General features: G+C 38.7%; 1 protein-coding gene across 14 annotated transcripts in view; it reads right to left on the reverse strand.

The window, feature by feature from the left end:
- The window catches only part of MAP3K13 (mitogen-activated protein kinase kinase kinase 13), a 169,093-nt gene that overhangs the window by 42,416 nt on the left and 106,961 nt on the right, over window positions 1-19,716 (reverse strand). For 11 of the 14 annotated variants that reach the window (XM_027061261.2, XM_053221118.1, XM_053221119.1 and 8 more), the window contains one exon: window positions 4,078-4,637. In XM_027061261.2, the coding sequence (XP_026917062.2) occupies window positions 4,078-4,552 (475 nt within the window). In that variant the 5' untranslated portion in view covers window positions 4,553-4,637. The other 3 variants (XM_053221121.1, XM_053221113.1, XM_027061262.2) reach the window with 2 other exon arrangements.

Raw genomic sequence — 19,716 nt, forward strand, 5'->3', positions numbered from 1 at the left:
AACTGCAAAATCATGACCTGAGCTGAAGGTGGACGCCTCACCGACTGAGTCACCCAGGCACCCCTAGTATATTTTTAAATAAATAATTCCTATTATTTATTATTTTTATAAAATGAGAAATAAATTAAAATACAAATGATAAATACATTTGACACTCAAATACCAAAAAGGTTGATGATTCAATACTAAAGGATAAAATTTTCCTCTGCTAACAGTAGCTCATGCCTGTGTTATTCAGCTATGTTTAGCCAATTCTCAATTATCCATGGAAAAATAGAGGGGACCACACTGGAAATTCAGGAATCTTCATATACTTCAACCACCTTCCCATCAGTCTTTTTACTGGACATAAATATCAGAAGTAAAAGTGATTGATGTGGTTTAGTCCTCTTGTCCCATCCCAATGTCCCTGTCAATATCTAGCTGGCAGCCAATGAATAGGAAAATGATAGAAAAAAGAATGTTAATAATGAGGATGTGCAAAATTGGAGGCTCCCGACAGATGATGAGCGACCGACCTGGCTGTGTTCGGTTCAGGATTAGTCCAGACTTTCTACTGCTTTTGTATCTGTTCATTGGTACTCTTCCCCAGCTTTTATCTTATGATTCATCACTATGACTACTATTTTAATTCCAATATCCACTGTGATCCGTAACCACATCCCCCCCCCCCCCCCCTTTAAGGCATAAGTTCTCCTTAGTTTGTATTCAGACTTGACTATGACAATACTTGCTATAAGACTGGGAACTATTTGGCAGTAAAAGATTTCCATTACACACGCTACCTTACTTGGACTTCACTACCAAATACTAAATGGGAGATGAAGATGTCATTAAAATTTTTGAAAAATCAAGTGAAATTTCCTTGTAAGTATACCAAATGCAGAGACACATCTGTTCTGTGGGCTATCCTCTGGTTGACTGTAATCCAGGATTAAAGATTAGCTCCCTGATCCCAGAGCTGACAAGGAAAAAAACTACACCTAGTTTCTAGCTAGTGAATCTCTTTCATGGCCCCCAGTAACACCAGCCTGCAGTGAGGTATCCTGTCATCTGCTGAGGAGTTAGGCAGCTATAAGCTGCCTTGTAAGCTTAAGCTGACCAGGCCGGTTTCTTATTTACTCTTGAAATAAGCCTTTCTGAAAGTCACATAATCAATTGGAAGACAATTAAATACAAGTTTACAGGATAATTCAAAAGTTTGTAAAGCTCCTGTTGACAGACACATAAGATGTATCCGTTGCTCCTCTTTATGAGCCTGAACCTACATTTGGGTCCTGAGACCTCCAAATTACCACCAAAATAATCATTAGACTGGACAAGTTAAGACCCTAAAAACCAAATGCAGTTCATCACATAAGCAGATATTAGTAGGTTTTATGTCTAAGTAGAGAAGAAGGAACTTTTAAAGAAGTAATAAATTGAGGGCGGTTATCTCTGGGTTGTGGGATGACAAGTGATTTTTATTTTCTTCTTTGTGTTTATCTTTATTCCCAAGTTTTAAAATAATAATACTGTTTAACATAGAAACCCCTAAAGTTTGTGTGACAAGGGACAGCTTTTTAACTTCCTTGAAGGCTTAAGACCGTAGCGGGGGAAAGAAAGGTGGAATGTGCAGGGTGAATGGGATGGGAGGATGTATGAAAGACAGAGAGAGAGAGGCAGACAGACACATCCTGGGGACTGACAAAGAATTACTGCATGGAGCAGGAATGGATATTGTGATTGACAAATCCCGGAAAGCACACCTGGGATCGATAGATTTGCCAACAAATCCCAATACACTTATGGGAAAGGGGTATAGAAGGAGAGGCTGGTATTGGTTAAGAGAAGGTATTTCAGAAATATGAGAAAATGAGAAAAGAAAAAAATGAGAAAAGTGGTGACTGATGTCAACTGGCTGTTGTGGAAAAGCCAGCAACAGTCTCGACTGAAAGAGATGAACATGTTTTTAAGAGAGTCACAGGGTCCAACATGCAGTTATAAAATAAATAAAACAGTCTCATTTCTGATCTATATTTCTGGTCCTTTCCAAAATGTCTTGATGAGAGAACTGTTAACCAAATCATTTACATGAGGCTACCAAGATACCTATCAAAAGCCTTAAAAAGCCACAAACCCTCTTAACCCAACCGCTCCCTCTTCTAAGAACTTATCCTAAGGAAACCAAAGACATGTTAAAAATAATCACAGACATAATCAAAGATATGTGTGAAAATTAAATAGTATACAGATGTTCATTGCAGTGTAGCTTATGATCACTAAAAACAGCAAACTGCCAAGCGATTGAGGATTGCTTAAATAAATCTTAGCACATTCACGCAATTTAATATAATGCAAGCATTAAAAATGCTGAGGAAGTATGTTTCATGATATGGGAAATGTTCACAATGTGAAGTGAAAAAGCGTAACTAGTTTAACTCTGTATCTATTAAAGCACACAAACACACACACAATAAGACTAATATATATACCAAAAACATTAATAGTGGAAACTAGGGATCACAGATAAATAGTTTTACTTTTTGGGGGAAACTTACCTGTAAGTTACCAATCTTTTTACATATATTACTTTTGATACCAGGAAGAAAAAAATTCTTTTAAGGAATATAAATGGAGTTATAAAGAACACTAGGGCCATGTGTTCTCTTCAGATGCATAATGCTTGAATCGGTATATATGAATATGTAAATTACACAATGATGGGAGTTAATTTACTTTTCCAAAAGCTGTGAGATCTAGACATAATAATGCTTCTCAAGATTGGTTAGATACTTCTTCTTTCCTCACAATGTGAGCTTTCTGTGACCTGGCTGTAAGAAAATGATTCCTTTTGGGGAGCCTGGGTGGCTCAGTCAGCTGGGCGACTGACTTCAGCTCAAGTCATGATCTCACAGTCTGTTCTGTGGGTTCGAGCCCTGCGTCAGGCTCTGTGTTGACAGCTCAGAGCCTGGAACCTGCTTCAGATTCTGTGTCTCCGTCTCTCTCTTCTCCTCCCCCCCCTTGTGTTCTATCAAAAATAAACATTTAAAAAAAATAATTAAAAAAAAGAAAATGATTCCTTTTTACTACAACCTATAATAGGGCAGCAATTTTCAGGCACAGAACCATGTGGCTTCTGTCTGGCTTAGAATCAACCCAGTGGCCATCAGACTTTTTGACTGAATAAATTTTCAATAAAAAATTTTCCATAGGCTTCATGCCCAGCGCGGAACCCAACGTGGTGCTAGAACTCACGACCCTGAGATCAAGACCTGAGTTGAGATCACGAGTGGGACGCTTATCCGACTGAGCCACCCAGGTAACCCCTCAACAAAAAATTTTTAAACATGCATTCACTATGTGATTTATTTATAAATTATGTATCTGTACAGCTTTATTCAAATACCAAATATATATGAAAACATGCATGAAAATAGAAATTTAAAATGATGATAGGAGGAACAGGAGCTCTAACATCTTCTTCCTCATAATGCTGTGGATTGTCTTTATGTACCTTACTTGACACCACTTGACTGGACAGCTGCAAAAGATGGGCTTCGAAAAAAAGACCAACCAAATGTGAATCTGTTCCAGTCAGAAGGTTTAAAGGAGATTGGTATGGGGTATTCATATGATACTAGTTTTCTTTTTAATTTATTTTTTTAATTTATATCAAAGTTAGCTAGCATATAGTGAAACAATGATTTCAGGAGTAGACTCCTTAATATCCCTTACCCATTTGGCCCATCCCCCCTCCCACAACCCCTCCAGTAACCCTCTGTTTGTTCTCTATATTTAAGAGTCTCTTATGTTTTGCCTTCCTCTCTGTTTTTATATTATTTTTGCTTCCCTTCCCTTATGTTCATCTGTTTTGTATCTTAAAGTCCTCATATGAGTGAAGTCGTATGATATTTGTCTTTCTCTGACTGACTAATTTTGCTTAGCATAATACCCTGTAATTCCATCTACATAGTTGCAAATGGCAAGATTTCATTCTTTTTGATTGGCACCAGTTTTTTAAATCAAAGGTTGTCCAGTGAATGGTGGTGGTATGTTTATACAGGAAATGTTTCCCAAATCCACGCTCTAACTTACCTTGCTGCTGCAATTTGTAATCAGTGGAATATGCCTTGCCAATGATATTCCATACAGGCCTCAAGCATCCAAATAGTCCTTCCAGAAACCCACCACTGCCGCTACCCGACCTGCTGAACTGAATCTTGATGTCTTCGGTTCCACTTGTGCTCTCTCTGTCCGTGGTGTTGCTGTTCCTCTGAGACACGGCCATTTCCGATTCATCTTGTTCCCTTAGCTGAAGAACGCTGTTCTCAAACTGGTCCCTGGAATCTTCGCTCACACTCGTCAACACTGTTGTGGTGATGGGGCTGTTCATGTTCTCTGTTAGCTCTGCATGTACTCCCCCCTTTTCCTGCGGGTCCTTAAGGAGCTTGGGTGAAGGGTGGCTCCCCGTAGGTGTGAGCTCATCTTGTAGTCCATTGAAGGTTCTGTTTTCACTCAAGGGTAAGTGTGGGGAAGAGGAGCAGCTCAGGTGCTCCTGAGGGTTGGCCATCGTGCCATGAGTGTGCCCAGGATCCTGAGATGACACTCAGAGGATTAGGAGGACAGAGTTCTGATGCAAGAGAGGGCTCCAAAACCTGGGAAAACAGGAGGAGGACATGAGTTCACCCTTCCTTTCGTCACCCACACTACTACACTTCTGTTTTTAATAACAAGAATATTGAAACAATGGGGATTGGTTAAATAAATACATCCACATGATGGAACACTGTGCAGCAATTAAAAATGATGCTGTAGAAGAGTATTTACTAACTTGAGAAAACGTTCAAGACATGTTAATATAAAAAGCAGGTGAGAACAATATGTACAACATAAACCCTTACATTTTTTAAAAATTCGTATTTAAATTCCAGTTAGTTAACATACAGCATAATAGTAGTTTCAGGTGATATAATATGGTGATTCAACACTTCCATACATCACCTGGTGCTCATCACAAGTGCACTCAATCCCCATCATCTGTTTAAACCATCCCCCAACTTTTATTTGAAAAGACACATAAACACATATTTGTATGTGTGTAAGAAAAAAGACTGGAAGAATACACTCCAAGAATTAACTATTGTTAACTACTAACTTTTGTTAATTCTAGGTGGTTAGATTTGGGAGAGGCTTATGTCGTTGTGTTTCTCAAAATATTCCAAGCATTCTGCATTAACGTGTTGCTATAAAGTGAATGTTTGTGTCCCCCTCCTCCAAAATCCGTATGTTGACACCCAATCCCCAATGTGATAGTATTTGGAAGTGAGGTCTTTGGGATGTAATGATTAGGTCAGAAAGGTGGAGCCCTCAGAGGATTAGTGCCCTTATAACAGAGATCCCAGAGTGAGGCACCTGGGTGGCTCAGTTGGTTGACTGTCTGACTCTTGATTTCAGCTCAGGTCATGATCCCAGGGTTGTGGGATTGAGCCTGCTTAAAATTCTCTCTCTCTCCTCATTCTCTCTTGCTCAAAAAAAAAAAAAAAAAATACTGGAGAGCTCCCAGTATTTCTTCTTCTGCCATGTGAGGACACAGTGAGAAAACAGCTGTCTCTGAACCAGGAAGGAGGCCCTTACCAGACATATAGAACATGCCAGTGGCTTGATCTTGGATTTCCTAGCCTCTAGAACTGTGAGAAATACATATTTGTTCTTTGAACCACCTGGTCTATGGTATTTTTGTTATAGCAGCCTAAACAGACTAAGACATATATATTAGGTTTATAATCAGAAAAAAAACATTTCCCTTCCCAAACAAAAATTAAATATCTTGATACACACACTTTTATTAAAAACTATATCCTGCTCATTTTTTTCCTAATTTCTTTAGTGTTTTATCTATTGGGGCATTGTTTTACTTTCTAAAGTATTCATTAAGTCATTTAGATAAATGTCTTCTGTATGTGACAAGATAAATTCCTAAGATATAAAATTTGTTTTTACTGTACTAAACCAATTCTGGGGCACAGACTAAGCCCCAGTGTTTTAAACTTATTAATTGCTTCTGATATGTCCATTAGCACCAATTTTTCAGGGAAACCCAACCTCTGAAAAGAAAGACATGGGATTGTTCCAGATTGTCCAGATCATGCAAATTCAATCTTAAATTTATTCAATGTATGTCTATTATCAGAAATTTACTTTCTTTACAAATCCCTATATAATAGTTATTCCTTTCTTTCTTCACTCTGTATTAAACATCTAGAATACATTAGAAGTCAGGGTATGAAGATAATCTCACTTTACAGAGGAAGCAAGAAACAGACCAACAATGACTGACAGCATAGTGCTTATAATGAATCAACCACGTGCTCTAGGGGCACAGAATAGGGAGGGATACTTTCAGAGCTAGCTACCCAAAGGTGGTAACTATTGATCAGTGTTGGAAGTATAGAACCTCATCAGGCATGCAGGAGAGGGGTGAGTGAGAGAAGACGGAGAGGGTGCCACATGTGTGGGGAAAGTATGAACGAAGGCATGGAGGCATGAAAGACTATGGAGTATATGAGAAATCAAAGTGGATAGAATGCAGGTTATACGTATACATAGGAAGATAAGAATGGAGAGAAAGTCAGGGTCTATGTTATAAGGAGCTTTGTATGCTAGGCTAAAAGACTTGGATTTTATGCTGAAGGTGATGGGGACTCAATAGTATCCTATATTAAGGTTTGTGGATAAAAAGAAATTATCCCTATTTTATTAATTTCTCATCTGCATTACGGAGACCCAAAATTTTTAAAGTTTTTTATTAATTCATTAGGGGGGAGGGGCAAAGAGAGAGGGGGAGAAAGAGAATCTCAAGCAGGCTCCCAACTGTCAGCGCAGAGCCTGATGCAGGGCTTGATTCCACAAACTCTGAGATCATGACCGAAGCTGAAATCAAGAGTCGGACACTTAACCGACTTAGCCACCCAGGCACCCCTCTGAGACCCAAATTTTAAGCCTTGTTTTCATTGCCTATGAGGAGCTTGTGTGAATGAACCAATGAAAATACCATATCCTTTGAAGTCTCATTCATTCATTTAAACATGTATTGAGCTCCTATCACATGCTATACAGTGTGTTAGGCATTAATGAATGGTACATATGTTTCTACTCTATAGGAACTTAAAATCTAGAGGGAAAGACCAAATGACGAGAAAAGCCATATGGTTAGATATGTAGTACACAGACATGAACAAGGTGCTATGAGGGCTCAGGAAAATAAACATCAAATATGTCTAGAGATGTCATAGAGGAAATGCTGTTTGGGTTGGAGGGTAAACCAAGTAAAAGTGAAACCTGACATTCCAGGAAGTCAAAGTTGGGTGTCCAACTTTGGCTCAGGTCATGATCTCATGGTTTGCAAGTTTGAGCCCCACATCGGGCTTTCTGCTCTCAGCAAAGAGCCCTCTTCGATTCCTGTCTCTCTCTCTCTGCCTTTCCCCTGTTTGTGTGCTCATGCTCTCTCTCTAAAAAATAAATAAACGTTAAAAAAAAATAAAAAAGAGGTAGGACTTGAGATGAATCTTTGAAAAGAGGATGATTTGAGATCCATAGAAGAAAGGAAGTCAGGTTGGCTAAGGGAATTAGCAGAGGCAAGCAGAAACCACCAGGGCATGTGTGAGAAGTTTGGTAACTCAGAAATAATGGAATAGCCAGCTAATGTTGGGAAGCAGTTAAGGTAATGCCTTTCCTTCATAAATGGGTTCTGAAAGTTCATAAAATGATGCAGATGATTTTTCCTTTAAATAAATCAGAGAGATGAAGTTGGGTTGGATGAGGTTAGCTTAGAGGTGGACTTAAATTCTAGGGAATGGAGAAATTTGGGAGCTAGGAAGCTGCCTGGGACTATAAGGTTGGGGGGAAAAGAAATAAAAAGAAAAGCTGAAGCCCTCTGTTACAGCAATAGCTGTTTGCGGAATTGACCCTCATTCCCGTCACCCTATCCTCCCCACCCCATTCCTTTTGTGCTGATCTCTCAGCTTTCACATTACTGATCCCTTCGTTTTGTTTTCCTGCTGATTTCTTGCCACAACCTTGAGCTCTCTTGACTTTGCCCTCTCTTACCTTGCTCTGATTGAGGTCTTTTAAGACTGCTGACTCGATACTATCTGCCCTGGCCACTGCCTCAGCAGTTACTTCCAGTCTACCTTTGCCAGTTGGGACTCATGGTTATGCTATACAGCACAGGGTGTACATCGTGCTTTTGGCTCACATCAGACTTGAGGGTAATGCAAATACCCAAATGAATATGTGAATTTCAGCCAAACACCTATTTGTGCAATTTGTTCTTTGAATCAGACTATAGAACTTTATGTTAATTCCTGGTGAATTTCCATTTTTGTCAGTTTGTATTCTGAGTTTCTCCCTAATGACACCACATTGTAATGAGTTCATGCACTAAAAGTTAGAAAAACATGTTTGTTTTGTAACCTTTTCCTACTTCTAAGAGGTTAAGGGTGCACATGAAGCAGACTAGTCCCCTCTGGCACTGGGAATGAGTCTAAGGAAGAGAACTTCAGCATGCTCATCACACTTGGTTTGATTTTTTTTTTTTTAAGTTTATTTATTTTGAGAGAGAGAGAGAGCACATCAGGGCAGGGGCAAAGAGAGAGGGAGAGAGAGTCCAGGCAGGGTCCATGCTGTCAATGCAGAGCCTGATGCAGGGCTCAAACACACCAACCGTGATATCATGACCTGAGTAGAAACCAAGAATCAGACACGTAAACGACTGGGCCACCCAGGTGCCCCTTGGTTTGACATTTATCAAGGAATGTCTAGCAAGGAATATGGTCCAAACGACTTGCTTTACCTATGAGAATAACATTCATATGTTCAAATTCAAATTCCTATGATATTGCTGACTTGCTCAATGCAACAGCTAATCAGTGGCAGAGCTGGAAATGAATTCTCCTTCCTCATCCTACAGTCTTTCCCTAGTCTGGTTGTTTGTTTATTCAGACAGAGAGATACAAATAGCCATGGTATCATGATCATTGATGACAAAAACAATAGTAATTCTCACTGTTATATTAGATGCACTAAAGATACTCTCAAGAAAGCACAAGTATCCACCTAGCGGGATGACTGTACCAGTCAACAGAGCCGCGACAGGCCATCCAGCTACTGGCAACTAAGCAGTGCTCTGGGAGGGGGCACAAGCAAGGGGAACCTTAAGGCGTGTATAAGGATGTGTACAGTCCAAGAGGCTTCCCTCTGCTCAGCAAGAATATCAGGTCCAATCTCAACCAACAAAGGCAGAGAAATGGAGAGGCACAAGAACAAAGGGAAAGAAATCATCCCGTGACTGTCTTAAAATATGATCAGAGCTGACTACGTTTAAGAAGAGTGTAGGAGGATAACGATAGCTAAATTTTACCTGTGTGTATGTGAACACACCCACACACTGCCACTGCACAGTGAAGAAGCTGGTAAGTGCAAACAGGCAACACAGGCAGCCCCACTCTAACTGCTCCTTTGCCATCTCAGTGCCTCTCTCCCTGTCCAGATTTGGCTCAGGCACCCTCATGGCAACTGTTTGGATCTTTTAATTCATGAGAAGTCAAAGCTAGTATTGACCAGAAAATGTTAAAAATGAAAACAGAAAAAAAAAATGAGGCAAAATCTTTAAACATTGAGAGTCAAATGGAGAAAGATAAGGAAGAGCAGGAGGGTAAAAGGGCAAGGTTGGAATGTCACCTTTCTCAGTAGGAAGCTCTGTGAGCAGGGGTGCAGGGGAGGTGATGCTGCTGTTACCTTTAAGGGCTTTTGAATCTGCCAGAGGCACAAGGTAGCGCTTCCATATCTGCCCTCCCGGCACATTTCCCTTGCCCTGTGAATTTCTCAGCTCCAAGAGGAGGAAGTGGTTTGTGCAAAATTAGTAGGTAGGGGCTGGAGACGGTAGCAGCTGTGCATTTGCCAGGGCACTGCCAATTTCTGGAAATTACCTTGGCTTTGTGCCAAAATGGATTTGGCACAGAGAAAAGGGAAAGGAAGAAGCGATGTGGCCAGATAGCCCTTGAGTTCTTGTGTTTTTCTTATATAATACAAAAATTTCCAAGTTGCTAATAAAAGGTACTTTTATAATAGATTAGGTTTTGAGTTTTATACCATAAATATGAGTATGTCAAAGATTTTTGAAGAATTTGCCCCATAGATAAAGTTTTTGGTATAACTAAAATTGAATAAAATTATAAATTAAGAATTATTGCTGAGATTTCTTGAATGGTGTTAAGCTATTCCCAAGCTGTCTTCTCTTTGCTTGGCATTTTCTGGCCTTAAAATAAATCCAACTCTTCCATCTCTACAATTCATCTAACAGTATCTAGGGCATAAGAGACATTTCTGCTACTAAGGCATCATTCCCATTTTAAAACTGGGATTAAGCTACTTGTTTGTAGTAATAACATAAAATTGATCTTCCCAGGCTAGAGGTCTGTTAATAAGATCCTGATTTGAACTTAAAGAAAAAAATAGATAGCTTTTTCTAATGGAACGTAAAAAATCATAAGTATGTCATTTAAATTAGATCAAAAGAGTGGCCTACACATCCCTACAAAGCAGCTCCAGCCACTTCTCATCCTGCAAGCAGCCCCAGTAGGGACCAGCACCACTGCAAAGTGACTCCTGCCCTGGAGAGGGGAAGGTAACCACACACACCAGTTCCACTACAGCCACAGGAGGCAAATCTTATAACTGACAGCGTGGAGAGTGCCCTGCCAATCAGTACATCTGTAGCCCCAACATACAGTCTGGGGGCAGTCATCTGATCCTACTGCTGGCCTTGCCTACCAACAAAAACCTCTCAAAGGCAGCATAGGGAGAGAGCCCTGGAGTTCAGGGTCACTGCAGCCCAGGCAGAGGGATTGGAGGCAGGTATCCAGTTTGTCTGCAGGACCTGCCCAACAATGAAAGCTTCTCAGGGGACAATGTGGGGAGAGTGTCCTGCATTTCATTGTGGCCTGGGCAAATGAACTGAGGGCAAGTATCTGGTCTTACTGTTGACACTGACCAAATACAAGCTTACAGCAGCCCCAGACCTGCCCTTTAGCACAGGAACCAAACCTGGCCCACGACAGGCAAAGTGGGCCATTGCAGCTAGATGGACTGAAGGCAAATGGGGCTCAGCCACAACAGTAAGGTGCACACAACCCACATAGGAGATTCCCCTGAAGTGCTGGTTTTGGTGAACAGCGGACACTATGCTCCAGGGCACAACAAGACCTCTTCTTCAAAAGGCCACTATTTTTTCAAGATCAGGAGACATAAATGACTTTCCTCACACACAGAAACAGACACAGAGAGATAAAATGAGGAGACAGAGGGATATGTGCTAATGAAGGAACATGACAAAGTCACAGCAAGAGAGCTAAATGAAACAGAGATAAGCAATATGCCTGATAAAGAATTGAAAGTAATGGTCATAAAGATACTCACTCAACTTGAGAAAAGAGTGAAGGATCTCAGTGAGATCTTCAACAAAGAGAAAATATAAAAAAGAACCAATAAGACATGATGAACTCAATAACTGAAGTTAAAAACACACTAGAGGGAATGAGGAGCAGATTAGAGGAGCAGAAGAACATATCAGCTACCTGGAGGACAGGGTAATGAAAAGCAATCAAGATGAAAAGCAAAAAGGGAAATGAATAATTAAAAATGAGAATAGGTTAAGGGAACTCAGTGATATCATCATGCATAATAACATTTGCATTATAGGGATCCCAGAAGAAGAGACTGAAGAAGGAGCAAAAAATTTATTTGAAGAAATAATAGCTAAAAACTTCCCTAATATGGTGAAGTAAACAGAAATCCAGATCCAGGAAGCACAGAGAGTCCCCAAACAAATCAACCCAAAGAGGTCTACACCAAGAGACACATAATTATTAAAATGGCCAAAAGTAGTGATAGAGAATTTTAAAAGTGTCAAGGGAAAAGAAAATAGGTACATACAAGGGAAACCCCATAAAGCTATCAGCTCATTTTTCAACAGAATCTTTGCAGGCCAGAGGGAGTGGCATGAAATACTCAAAGTCCTGAAAGAAAAAAACCCTGCAACCAAGAATACTCTATCCAGGAAGGCTACCATTTACAATAGAAGAAGAGACAGAGTTTCCCAAACAGAAGTTTGAGAATTCAACATCACTAAATCAGCCTTACAAGAAATGTTAAAGGGAGTTCTTCAAGTATAAAGAAAAAGCTATAATCAGAAGAAAGAAAATTATGAAAGGAAAAAATTTCACAGGTAAATAGAAACATAATAAAAGTAGTAGATTAATCACTTATAAAACCAGTACAGAGGTTAAAGCACAAAATAAATAAAATCAATTATAGCTATGAAAATCAGTCAAAAGATTCACAAAATTAAAGAATGTAAAGTATGAGATCATATACATAAAACGTGGGGCAAGAGAATAACAATTTAGTGCTTTTAGAATGAGTTCAAACAGGGGCATCTGGGTGGCTCAGTCGGTTAAGCACCAGACTTCAGCTCATGTCGTGATCTCACAGTTTGTGAGTTCGAGCCCCACATCAGGCTCTGTGCTGACAGCTCAAAGCCTGGAGCCTGCTTCAGATCCTGTGTCTCCCTCTCTCTCTGCCCCTCCCCTGCTTGCACTCTGTCTGTCTCTCTCTCAAAACTAAATAAACATTAAAACATTTTTTTTCTTACAAAAAAGAATGAGTTTAAACTTAAAAAAAGAGTTGTCTACAATTGCACCTTACCTCTAACTTGGTCTCTTAACTATGAACCGTCTACTGAAACTCCTATTTGAAAGGACAATAACCATGGGTATTGAGGAGGGCACCTTTTGGGATGAGCACTGGGTGTTGTATGGAAACCAATTTGACAATAAATTTCATATATTGAAAAAAAAATAAACGTTACAATTTTTTTTAAATAAAAATAAAACATGACTATAAAAAAAAAGAAAGGACAATAACCTCATATCAACCAAATTCACTGACCTACCTCATTCCTCATCTTTATAATATTTCATTCAACAATCATGCATTCAAAAATATTGTTTCAGTGCCTAAAATTTACATATATTTTTCATTAAGATTATGAATACTTAATAATATCGAAAGTATGCTAGAGCCAACAAAATATAACAATTACAAAACGACAAATTCTCCATGGTAATGTTACTTTCTGAATACAAGTACCTATAAATACAATCACGATTAAAGCTAAAATAATTTTTATGTAGGTTTTTCAAATAAAATTTTTAAGTGTTTACTTATTTTTGAGATGGCGGGAAGGGCAGAGGGAGAGAGAGACAGAAGATCTGAAGCAGACTCTACCCTGTCACCACAGAGCCCGATGTGGGGCTCTAACTCACAAACCATGAGATCATGACCTGAATCAAAGTCAGACACTTAACCGACTGAGCCTACCAGGCACCCCTATTATTATGTAGGTTTAAAAATGAATAAAGATGCTTTATTTTCAGAGTTGTGGACTGTAAATTTATCAAGAAATAGAAACTTGTGAGGCTTCAAATATACCTTAAATGCTAAATGCCTCAAATGCTAAACATATTTCTTGACTAAAGAAATGACTTCCCCATAACTTTATAAATCTTTAATAAAGATTTATATAGTAAAGATCTTAAATAGTAAGATATAGACATATATGTCTTTAAATATACAAACATTAATAAATACAAAAATAATTATATATGCATTCCAAGAACATAAGAAAATAGGTTTAAAAGATCAACAGTGGTTATCACTGTTGTTCTTTTAAATGTTTTATATTTCCCCAAATTTCTAGTATTAGCATGCATTACTCTTTTAGTAAGAAGTTTTCAATCCAAATATCTGTTGCTTTATACACATAGACTAAAAGCTTTACTACTTTTGCATATACAAAAAATCATATGAAGTGTTAAGGACGCTGTTGAGAAACCTGTCAGTGTTTGCTAAGGCTTGCCAACAGCTTAAGAATAATTGTAAACTGAAATCAAAAGAATAAAAACAGATGACAACGAGGAAACAAAAGTTGACAACTCCTATTTTGTTTTTACCTTTTTGACTAGTAAGGATCATATTCAAGCTGGAGAAGGTAGAATAATCATGACTAAGAGACTGGAAACTCAAGACAGATGAAGAGACAAGGGTGTATCTAAGTGTTGTGATTATTTCCAACTTCTAAGGTCAAGATGAATAACATGCAAAGGCACTAGAACTCTTGCATTTAGGATCACAAAAACGCCCTTTGGTAAAGGATTACCTTTAGGAACTGTGAGCAAAACAGCTATCCGTGGAAAAGGAAGATAGAGAAATACCCTAATTTAAAAAAAAAAAAGGAAAAGGAGGCTTACAAAATACGTAGAATTATGAACTTGAATTAGTCCCTGGTAAAAGCTTCCAGTACACAGTAAGCACTCAATGAATGCTAGTCCCTTTTCTTCTTTTCTTTGCCTATTAGTTTATGCCTTTCCCTTCTCTTTTTGGATATCTATGGCTCTAAGATAAATAATTCATCAGACTGGTGGATGCCAGAGGGAGGTGGGGAAATCGGCAAACTGGGTGATAGGGAGTGAGAGGTACAGGCTTCCAGTCATGGAATGAATAAGTCATGGGAATACAGTCAATGGTATTGTAAGAGCGTTATATGGTTAACAGATGGTAGCTACAATAGTAGTGAGCATAGCGTAGCATATAGAGTTGTTGATAGCTATGCTGTGCACGTGAGACTAATGGAACACTGTGTCAACTCTACTATCCTTCAACAAAAACATAACAAAAATAAAATAAAATCTTAAATGACTAATAGCATAAAAAGATAAATAGTTCAGGAGGACAACTGAAATGACAGTTGAAATTAATTTAAAATTATTATTTAAGGGGCGCCTGGGTGGCTCAGTCGGTTGAACGGCCAACTTCAGCTCAGGTCATGATCTCGCGGTCCGTGAGTTTGAGCCCCATGTCAGGCTCTGTGCTGACAGCTCGGAGCCTGGAACCTGTTTTGGATTCTGTGTCTCCCTCTCTCTGACCCTCCCCTGTTCATGCTCTGTCTCTCCCTGTCTCAAAAATAAATAAAACGTTACAAAAATTTTTTTTAATTATTATTTAAAATTAAAATTATTTTTAAAAATTTGGGCTATAATGCACACTTTAAAATTATTTCCCAATCAATCAATTCAGAACCTTCTATGCACTTCATGATATGGAGAGCAATATTGTGAGGGGATAGGAGGGAAAGCACTGTAGGAAGATAGACCTGGATTCAAATCCTCATCATTAACTTGCGCTGAACTCTCTAAACCTCAATTTCATTGTATCTATAACTGGTATAACACCAGATCCCACGCACTTAAGAGACTAGAGAATTGCATGAGATCATGTATAGATAACACACCCAATACGCACTGAATCCTCAATACTTGCTAACTATCCAAGTCTTTAACTAGAAAAACTAGAATAAGAAGACATATGTCAATATGCTCAATATACATGTGAAATCAAGGGACATGAGAGAAAGGGAAAATGGAAGGTAAGTTTTTCTTAAGTGGAAAAGTGAGAAAAAGAGGAAAAGAAGGCGGGGAAAGATCAATACACTTAGAAACTGAGACACATTGAGCTTTTAACATTCATATGAAATTATAAATGAAGACACAAAGAATCAATAAACAGAGACATGGGGTCAAAAGGGCAAAAGTAAGATGGAAAACAGAAGAGGATAATCTCAAGTGTATGCAGCTTCTTTTTCATATTTAATTTCCTTTGTCTGTAATTTAATTATAGCGGTTATTTTTATTTTTTATTTATTTTTTTTACATTCCAGGGTTTAATTGAAAAAAGAGGGAAGGCTGTATGTAGCTATAGTAATGTTTAGGAGAGTATCAATACTATGTCATTTCAATATTTGGGAGAAAAAATGAATTGCCATGTTTCTAAATTGCTATGTTAAATTAGGAGTTAATTTTATTGATTCAAGAAAATATCTCTAGGAAAAGGCTGCTTATACTTTAAACAAAAGGGCAATTAGAACATAAGAGAATCATTGCAGAACCGTGGTCCCAAGGGAGATCATGGAATGTTCTTCCCTAGAGATATGGATGGTTTCACACCATGTTAGGTGCTCTGCCTTTCAGGGATTGCCTAACCCCACCCTTGTGTCACCTAACTTTCAGCAATGTTACTACCTTCAGGCAGTTTGCCTTCACTTTCCTAAGGAAGGCTTATGTCCAGGGCAGAGTCTAAAAAGTTTGCTGTAGCTCTAAGCCTAGAGAACTCTGTACAATGGCAACTTCCCACAAACTTAGAAAAATTATAAAAAATAGTCCTTACGTGATAAATTTAATATTGTAGTAAAATGAGTGAGCTCTGGATTCAAACTCTCTGGGTCCTAATGCTGATTCTGTCCGTGGGAAAGTTTCTTATCTTTGTGTGCCTCAGTTTCCGTTATCAAAAACTGGAATAATAAGAGTATCTACCTCATAGGGTTGTAATGAGGATTAAATAACACTTGCGGAGTGCTTAACATACTACCTGGCACAGAGTAAGCACTCAGTAAAAGTCTCCTATTTATATTTTAAATTAACAAACATTTTATTTTTAAGTAAGAAAGTATATGCTTATTAATAATAACTATATAATTAAAGGAGTAAGATCAAATACAAACATATATTTTATTTTAAAATTTAATTTAACAGTTAAAAAGGCAAGAAAGACTTTATTTAAAACTATTGCAATAGAGGAGAGGGACAAAAAGCAGGAGGATTTGTAAACATTGGGGTAAGCTAGTGAAAAATACTTGGAGGACTGTGAGGTGTGAGAAGTGGGAAGTTTGGTCAAAGTGATTAGGCCATCTATGAAAACATATACTTTATTATTATTATTAATTTATTTTTTTAAAATTGAAATAGAGTTGACACAATTCATACAACATAGTGATTCAACAACTCTGTATGTTATGCTGTCCTCACCATAAATGTAGTCGCCATCTGTCCCCATATAACGCTAGTACAATACCATTGACTGTATTCCCCATGCTGTACCTTTCATACTCATGATTTATTCACTCCCTAACTGAAAGTCTGTATCTCCCACTTCCCCTGACCCATTTTGTCCATCCCTCCTCCTGATTTCTGGCAACCATTAGTTTGTTCTCTGTATTTATGAGTCTGTCTCTTGTTTTTTGTTTGTTCATTTGTTTTGTTTTTTAGGTTCCACATATAAGTGAAATCAGATGGCATTTGTCTTTCTCTGCCTGACTTATTTCACTTAGAATAATACCCTATAGGGTCCATCCATGTTGTCCCAAATGGCGAGATCTCATCTTTTTTTATGGCTAAGCAATATTCCTGTGTGTATGTGTGTACGCACACATATATACACACCCACACACACATAAATACACACACATACCACATCTTTATCCATTCATCTAATCAATGGACACAAATTGCTTCCACATCTTAGCTATTGAAGATAGTCATGCAACAAACATAGGGGTACATATATCTTTTTTAATTAGTGTTTTCATTTCCTTTGGGTAAACACACAGTAGCGGAACTAACTACTGGATTGTATGGTATTTCTGTTTTTAATTTTTTGAGGAACCTCTATACTGTTTTCCACAGTGGGTGCACCAATTTACATTCCCAACAGTGTGCAAGTGTTCCTCCTTTTCCATATCCTCACCAACACTTTTTATTTCTTGTCTTAAAAAAATTTTTTTAATGTTTATGAGAGAGAGAGAGAGAGAGGGAGAATGAGTGGGGGAGGGACAGAGAGAGAGGAAGACACAGAATCCAAAGCAGGCTCCAGGATCCAAACTGTCAGCACAGAGCCTGACGCAAGGCTTGAACTCACGGACTGTGAGATCATGACCTGAGCCAGAGCTGGATGCTTAACTCAGGCAACTCTATTTCTTGTCTTTTTGCTTCTAGCCATTCTGACAGGTATAAGGTGATATCTCATTGTGGTCTTGATTTGATTTTCCTGATAATGAGTGTGTCTATTGGCCACGTGTCTATTGGCCATCTATATGTCTTCTTTTGAAAAATGTCTATTCAGGTCCTCTGGCCATTTTTAAATCAGATTGTTTTGTTGGTGTTAAGCTTTATAATTTCTTTACATATTTTGGATAATAACCCTTTATCAGATATTTCATTTGCAAATATCTTCTCCCATTCAGTAGGTTGCCTTTTTGTTTTGTTGATGGTTTCCTTGACTGCACAGAGAATATTAAAACAATTTGTCCTCAGTTACTTCATGGCTATAACTTTGGAAAAAGGAAACCTTAAGGTTGTCCCAAAGGATGGCTATTTCAATTTTATAATAAAAAGAACTCTTTCCTTTCTTTAGAGAGAGCAAGCAAACGAGCAGGGGAGAGGAGCAGAGTGGGTGGAGGAGAGAGGGGGAGAGAAAAAGAAAGAGAGAATCTTAAGCAGGCTCCACAGAGCCCAACACGGGGCTCGATCCCATGACCCTGGGAACATGACCTGAGTTGAGATCAAGAATCAGATGCTCAACTGACTGAGCCACCAAGGTGTCCCATAAGACCTCTTATTTCCAAGGGGTTAAGTAGAGCAGCTTAGCCCAGAAATAAGTAATGGCCTAGCCTGCAGGATTTGACATCACTATTCATTGGCCTGAGGCCCTGAGTCTCCTCTGACCATTCTTGTAGTCTCTATGCATTTTCTAGTTTTCAAAGAAAAAAAATCTTTTTTGGATGGAACTTGAAGAATTACAGCTGTTGAGACCATAATAATCCCCAAATTAGGAGACAGTATGAGTAGCACAAGTTAGTACTTTGATGTTGAGGATAAACACATAATTAATAATTACTTCTTATAAGTATCAGAGTCTTAGGATACACATTAACTACATTTGTTTACTATGTCACCTGTATCTTCCTTTGTAGATGAGGTATGTTTGTAAAGAACAAAATAAGCAGAATCCAATTAGAGATTAATTCATATTCCAAATGTGCTGGGGACGAAATTGAAGGAAATATTTTATGTTGTGTATAATCCTTTTTCTGACTTAGGATTTTCTGAAGTATGTGTGAATACTGCTTGCATGATGAGCAAGAAGTAGAAGCAGGCACTATCACTGAAGAAGGACCCTATGTTAGCCCAGGCCCTAACAAATGGGGCAAGTGAGAATTTAATGAGACTGCTTACAAAAGTCAGGACAGAAAAAGCAACAGGGATGGTATTATGCCCCAAAGCTAGTAATAGCCAGTAGGCTTTAACTGGGGAGGGGAAAGAATGCTCACCAGAACCTGGAGATTGCAGCTATACAAGAAGGTCATCCAACAAGAGCTGTGGCCTTTGGTAGAGGGACGCAACCATGGTGCACTGACCTGATAGGGAGAGAGTCAGTGGAGTTAATATTGAACCACAATTTCACTTTCCTTTTGCTTTCAAAGGACCTGCAGGTGTTTGCCAATGGTTGAACCCAACAGAGAACCAGAGGACAAGAAAGTCCACTGATGCAGTCCAGACAAGTCAACCTCCAGGGACACAGAACAGGGTGCTTTGAGCAGGACAGAAAGTGGATCTGATCCTAAGCCCCACACCAGTGGAGATCCTGCTGCTACAGGTAGAGACATAATGGTCAAAGCTGGAAATGCAACCCACAGTGCTGAGCCTCAGCTATTAAGAGGTCTACATCTGGCTTCTGAATTTTTTGGTTTGGTGAGAAAATTTGAACTCTGGTATCAGTCATGGGCTC

Source organism: Acinonyx jubatus, chromosome C2 (assembly GCF_027475565.1).
Source record: "Acinonyx jubatus isolate Ajub_Pintada_27869175 chromosome C2, VMU_Ajub_asm_v1.0, whole genome shotgun sequence".
In the NCBI taxonomy this organism is placed as follows: Eukaryota; Metazoa; Chordata; class Mammalia; order Carnivora; family Felidae; genus Acinonyx; species Acinonyx jubatus.